The 6,350-nt window shown below is 43.1% G+C and overlaps 1 protein-coding gene across 2 annotated transcripts; it reads left to right on the forward strand.

Moving 5' to 3' along the window:
* The first annotated feature begins 225 nt into the window (after positions 1-225).
* Positions 226-3,793, forward strand: LOC120927007 (protein ALP1-like). Of its 2 annotated transcripts, XM_040337390.1 has the most exons (3): positions 226-261; positions 1,158-1,259; positions 2,815-3,793. In XM_040337390.1, the coding sequence occupies exons 1-3, from the start codon at positions 248-250 to the stop codon at positions 3,692-3,694; spliced, it is 996 nt and encodes a 331-aa protein (XP_040193324.1). In that variant the 5' UTR covers positions 226-247; the 3' UTR covers positions 3,695-3,793. The 2 variants fall into 2 exon arrangements, with proteins under 2 accessions (XP_040193324.1, XP_040193323.1); XM_040337389.1 differs by lacking the exon at positions 226-261 and having other exon boundaries at positions 581-1,259.
* Positions 3,794-6,350: the final 2,557 nt, after the last annotated feature.

The following is a 6,350-nucleotide window of genomic DNA, read 5'->3' on the forward strand; positions in this document are numbered from 1 at the left end:
AATTCCTCTTCCGGGTCATCCTTGTGCTTCTGACTCCATTGTGAAAATGAGTGATGACGAGATGGCTTTGTTCATGGCAGCAGCCACTGCTAGCCAATATCTTATAAACGAGAGGCAGAGAAAAAGGAAGAGGCAACGCAGATTTTGGATACACCCCGTCATTGCTGATCGGGAAGAAAGAGGGCAATTTTGGGTGATGTACCAAGACCTCCGTGACCATGAAGACAAATTTCTGGACTACACCAGAATGTCCATAAAAAGGTTAGTAAAAAATGATCTGGAATCATTTATTTTTTACATTGTACCATTTGGGTTGCCACCTTTTCTTCAAGTCAAACATGTACACTTCTGCGGTGCACAACTATTTTTTTTAATACTATGAACTATACATATATTTTGTTAGTATTTAACATTTCTAACCATATGAATATAATAAAAATAGTCCCCTTTCCATTGCAGTGCACAGAGTTCCCCCTTTACATTAGAGTCCACAGAGTTCCCCCTTTACATTAGAGTCCACAAAGTTCCCCCTTTACATTACAGTGCACAGAGTCCCCCTTTACATTACAGTGCACAGAGTCCCCCTTTACATTACAGTGCACAGAATCCCCCTTTACATTACAGTGCACAGAGTCCCCCTTTACATCACAGTCACCCTTTTGCATCTCAACTCCCAGATTTCCCTTTCACTGTATGGGTTAACCAACATAATCTGATTGAAGCGAGACCTCAAGATACTCAGACATAAGGGATGCTCTGTGAACCATGATCTAAGGGGGAAACCGAGATCTCTGATGTACGGAGAGGACTCCAATGTGAGAACTCTGATTTATCCTAGTGTACTCACCAAGAGGCAGGATAGAGAAAGGGGGTGGGTGCTTCTGTTAGACAGCGATGGAGGGTGAGCTCACTCACCCCTTGGCAGATAGCACATCTCATCCTGGTATATCTGTGGCTGCTGGGTTGTAAGTTTTCATCCCCTGCAGCCATTAACCCTGCCGGAAATCCATATTCTGGTCAGAAAAATCTGTCAGAGTGTCAGGCAGTCTGAAACCCGGACACATGATTCCAAACCCGAACTGTTCTGGCGAATCCCGGAAAGGTGGCAACCCTAGTACCAATCCATTGCCAATTTTTAATTTCATTTTCCTTTACAGCTTTGATGAGTTGCTGGAATTGTTGATCAACAGATTGCAGAGGATGGACACCTACTTCCGCAACTGTCTCCCCCCTGTGGAGCGACTTATCATAACACTGAGGTAATTTTTATTTAGCGCTTTGAATGTAATACACTCTATTATATATATATATATATATATATATATATATATATATATATATATATATATATATATATATATATGTGTAATAAAAACCAAACAAAAATTCTGTAGGAACAAAATTATTTTAATATTTTAATCAACCAAAACATTGGGTCTTTTTTTTTTTATTAGGAAAATATACACAAAGTGCCTACCTATATGTTTTATACATATTCCTTATTTACAATTGCTGTAAATTTGGGGAGGAGTCCTCTTCCCCGTGCGGTGACATGGCGACCGACAGTGCGTGGGCAAAAGGGGGCCAAGTGGAGGTGGTGCTGTCTTCCCCTGACCAATTGGAAGGTGGTGTTGCTTGTGGTGGTGGTGGTGTTCGTGTTGGGGCATTCCTGAAAGTCGATTGTCTCGGTCGATGTGGGTAATGTGATGTAGGTGTAGTCGTTAACGCAGGGTAAGTAGAAGGTGGTGGGTGGTAAGAAGAAAGTGTTGTAGGAGGCAGAGTACTGTATGTGACAGGTGGTGTTGAGAGATGAGGAAAAGGAGAATGAGGGTGGTAAGAAGAAGGTTGTGTATAAGGAAAAGGATTCAGAGAAGTGTGAGTGGAAGGTGTTGGCACAGGAGGTAAATGAGATTGAGTGGTGGTGAAAGGATGGTGCGCAGAAGTCGGTGGTGGTGTTGGTCGAGGAGGTTGGTCGGAAAGCTGTGGTCCTGTCCAAAGGGTAACGGGTGGTGGGGAGAAATGGGTCGTGGGTGGTGTTGGGACATGCTCGGTCCGTTTATTGGCATATGGGCCATAGGGTGGTGGTGGTTCGGATAAATCGTCAGCTTCTGTCGGGGGTATAAATGTCGAGATGTATCTAGCCGTACAGGACAGCACCACCGCTTGCAGATTTGGGGGAACTTTATCGATTAGTTCCCCCAGACATTTTGCTACATTTTGGCCATATGATCTATTGCTCATCCGGTCAGACATGTTGGTCATAATGTCCAACATACGATCCAGGGCTGGATCCGGAGCAGGAGCCCTCCTACGCAGAGCACGCGGAGGTCCAATATGCGCGATGTTAACTGGGGGCTGCTCTGCAAGTGGTCTTGTTGCATTAGAACTTGATGCCTCGGAGTGCTGCGGTTCCGGCTCCAGAGTAGCCATCGCTTGATCCCCCGATGCCACGCTCTCTCTGTCCCCTCTCTCTGCCACGCTCTCTCTGTCTACTACAGCTGTGGCAGCCTCGTCCCAGCAGCTTTCAGTACTGAAAAAAGAAATCATGTATTCAAAAATAATTTTAAAACATTTGGTTTACCGAGCAAAGTACAGATAATGGTTTACCTCCCCAAATCCAGCACCGGTCTCAGAAACTCCAATTCCTTTGCGTGAACGTATTCTTTCACCGAACATGCTCCACTCCCACTTCGCCGCTGCTCCCGCTGTGCCTTCAGCTGGCGAGCGTAGGCGTCCCTTATACTCTTCCATTTGAGTTTTAGAATTTTCACTGTAAAAAATAAAATAAAATAATATATATTATTTTCTTTGTAGGTATCTATCAACTGGACAATCGATTGCAAGTCTGCATTACTCGTTTCGTATTGGAAGATCTACTGCCAGTTATATAATTCGGGACACCTGCAGTGCCATTTGGGAAGTCCTGAAACCCATTGTGTTTAAAAAAACGGCAGCAGAGGACTGGGAAAAAATTTCCCAAGTATTCTGGGAACGCTGTAACTTTCCGAATTGTCTAGGAGCGATCGATGGGAAACACATCAGGATTGTTAAGCCCATGGCTAGTGGGAGCCAGTATTTCAATTATAAGAAATACTTTTCATTCGTCTTAATGGCTGTGGCTGATGCCAATTATTGCTTTACCTATATTGACATTGGTTCCTATGGAAGTAGTGCAGACTCTGCGATTTTTGGGAACTCCTCTTTTGGGCAATTACTTCGAACAGATGGTCTGGACCTTCCACAAAATAGTCCACTCCCGGGCACAAACGGCCCTCCCCTACCAAGTGTCTTTGTGGGTGATGAGGCTTTTGCTCTGAACACACACCTACTTCGGCCTTATTCAGGACATAATCTGAACGAAGACAAACGCATATTCAACTACCGGCTTAGCAGAGCACGCCGCGTAGTTGAGTGTGCTTTTGGAATTTTGGTGAACAAGTGGAGGGTTCTCCACACACCGATTGTGCTCAACATGCAAAATGCCATTAGTGCTGTAGAAGCGGCGTGTGCCTTGCACAATTTTGTCAGGCAGCGCGATGGTCTAGATTACGAGGAGCCAGTCCATGAGTCTCTGGAAAGAGCTCATTGGACTGGTGTACGTGGGAACACACAGGGGACACATGTCCGTGAACAGTATGCGGCATACTTTGTCTCTCCTGAAGGGCAGGTCCCTTGGCAGCTCAATTCCATTTAATTTATTGAACTTTTCAGCTTTTGACACGCTTATTTTGTGAAATATAATCTTTACTATGCTGTTTTGTGGAAAAAAAATAAAAAATGATTCATGTTTTAAGAAGTCTCATTCTAATTTTATTTTGATACAGTTTTATCATTGGGTTCAATAGCCCTATGATATTGTGTGCCATTTTATATTAGTGACATTCTATCTATTGTAAACTTAGTTTATGTATTTATTCTGTGGTCTAATAAAGGGCCTGTAAGTGACCGCCTAGACGTGGGTTGGGGGTCCGATCAGGACCCCCAGGGTACATCCGGGGGTTAAGTGGCTCTATATGTGTCCCCCTGCGTGTCACTTTCTCCTCCTGTGTAAACACAGGAAGAGGGAAGTGATGACACTGACACCAGTACACGTAGGCACAATCCCCTTTTGGATCTCCAATCCACTCCCCCATCCCCTTGTCACAGTATCAATGAATGCAGTGAACATATATTTACTGATCACTGCAGGCAGAGTGTAAGGTCCTGTGTAGCCCCCGTCCCCACCTGACGCTGTAGTCGCTAGGTCGATTGAATTTTTTAATTTTTTTAGATTAAAGATGTGTAAAATAATATTTTTTTTGAAAAATGTCACTAAATTTTTGGATTATTAAAAATCACAGAGGGGATCAAATATCACCATTAATAAGCTCTATTTGTGGGAAGAAGAGAACGCAATTTATGTTTATAAGCCATGTCGCATGACCGCACAATAGTCATATTTGTAAAGACACATTTTTAAACTTAACAGCATATTGGTACGGTAATAAATGCCTACTGTAACGACAAACAATCATTCCATTATTTCATTAGTGGCATTTTGTATTTCTGTTATGTTTTTTGATAGAGTTTACCTTTGCTATCATGGGACTTATTTATCCGTGCCCAGTTCTCATAGATTTGGCTCCCAATAGAACACCAAGCGTCCCAACGGGTGGTCCTCATTTTGTAGCCCGGTGCCCTGCTGTCATAAAGACAGGGGTGCTCCTTCACCATCCTGATGAAATTTTCAGGCTCCAGCATCGAAAGGGTTCTATCAAATTCGGCCTCCATTGATAAAAATGTGACTTTTCTTCATTGTAAGTAAAGTAAAATGGTGATTTCACAAGTTCCTGTAAAAAAATATGTCATTTCCTGTTTTGTTTTGGAGCTGTATGGGCGTCAAAACGCGCGTAAAAACGCGCATAAAAACGCTTGCTGTCGCGCGATACGCTCAATTCGCGCGTTTCCCATTACTTTCTATGGTAAAAAAAAACGCTCGGAAACGCCTATGTCGCGCGCTTCGTGCGACAAAAAAAGGTCCGGGACTAGTTTGAGCTTCGCGCGACAGGCGTTCAGGCGTTCAGGCGTTCAGGTGTGAACAGGCACCATAGGAAACAATGTTAAATCTGCCCTCCCGCGTTCGTGAGCAGTGCGTTTCAGGCGTAAAAACGCCTAGGTGTGAATGGGGCCTAAAGGGTCACTAAAGGAAACATTTTTTTTTGCTGAAATGACTGTTTATTGGGTATAGAGGCATAAAAGTTAACTGATTCATTTTAAAAATGAATAAAAATTGAATTTAATCTATCATAAAATGTGCCTCTAGTTTCACTTTTGTTTTTAAGGTACATACATGAAGTTCCGGGTGAGAGGTGAGTCGGGAAGACTCACAGAACAAAAACAAACAAATCCAGGGTAGTGTTTTGTTTTTAAAATTAATCTGATTGGTTCTGTGGAGTTTTAGACACACAGAAATGACAGCTTAAACCACCGTGAAAAGCTCCCAGTACTGTGGTTATAAGGAAACAGGCAACCAGGAAGTGTGGAGATCACAGCAGAATTACAGCTACTTCAAAGCAAAAACGAACAATGAGGACATGAAACCAGTACTGCAGTACTTAAAGGTACGAGCGATACTCTGGCTGCCAGGTCAGTGAGAGAGGCCTGTCCAGGTACGCTAATCCCACTCAAACAGGAGTGGCGCAAGAAGTGTTACACAGGGGAGCAGCACTGTTTCCCTATTGCTACACCTGAATTTGCTATTCTCCTTCTTTCGACTCTACCTTCTTCACCACAAGTTTTATTGTTTTTACCGGCTGGGTAATAAAGAGCACAGCAAAAGACACCTGTTGCAGACATTCCTTTACTTCTGCTTTAATGCACCATACACCCCTAGGAATTCAGAGAGCCACGAGGAAAATGTGCCACCCAAAACAAACCAGCAGCTCCTCCGGGGGTAGTGCTACATATATACAGTATCTCACAAAAGTGAGTACACCCCTCACATTTTTGTAAACATTTTATTATATATTTTCATGTGACATCACCTGAAGAAATTACACTTTGCTACAATGTAAAGTAGTGAGTGTACAGCTTTACAAGTGTAAATAACTTAACACATAGACAATAATGTCTAAACGGTTGGCAACAAAAGTAAGTACACCCCAAGTAAAAATTTCCAAATTGGGCCCAAAGTGTCAATATTTTTTTTGCCCACCATTATTTTCCAGCGCTGTCTTAACCTTCTTGGGCATGGATTTCACCAGAGCTTCACAGATTGCCACTGGAGTCCTCTTCCACTCCTCCATGACAACATCACGGAGCTGATAGATGTTAAAGATCTTGCGCTCCTCCACCTTCCATTTGAGGATAAC

Source organism: Rana temporaria, chromosome 2 (assembly GCF_905171775.1).
Source record: "Rana temporaria chromosome 2, aRanTem1.1, whole genome shotgun sequence".
Taxonomy (NCBI): Eukaryota; Metazoa; Chordata; class Amphibia; order Anura; family Ranidae; genus Rana; species Rana temporaria.

What these genes read in the sequence shown, in the direction of transcription:
- LOC120927007 (XM_040337389.1), top strand. Translation starts at nt 1,063, where the DNA reads ATGATTCCAAACCCGAACTGTTCTGGCGAATCCCGGAAAGGTGGCAAC. An exon ending in CGACTTATCATAACACTGAG is followed by an intron (nt 1,260 to 2,814) that starts GTAATTTTTATT and finishes TTTTCTTTGTAG; the next exon opens with GTATCTATCAACTGGACAAT.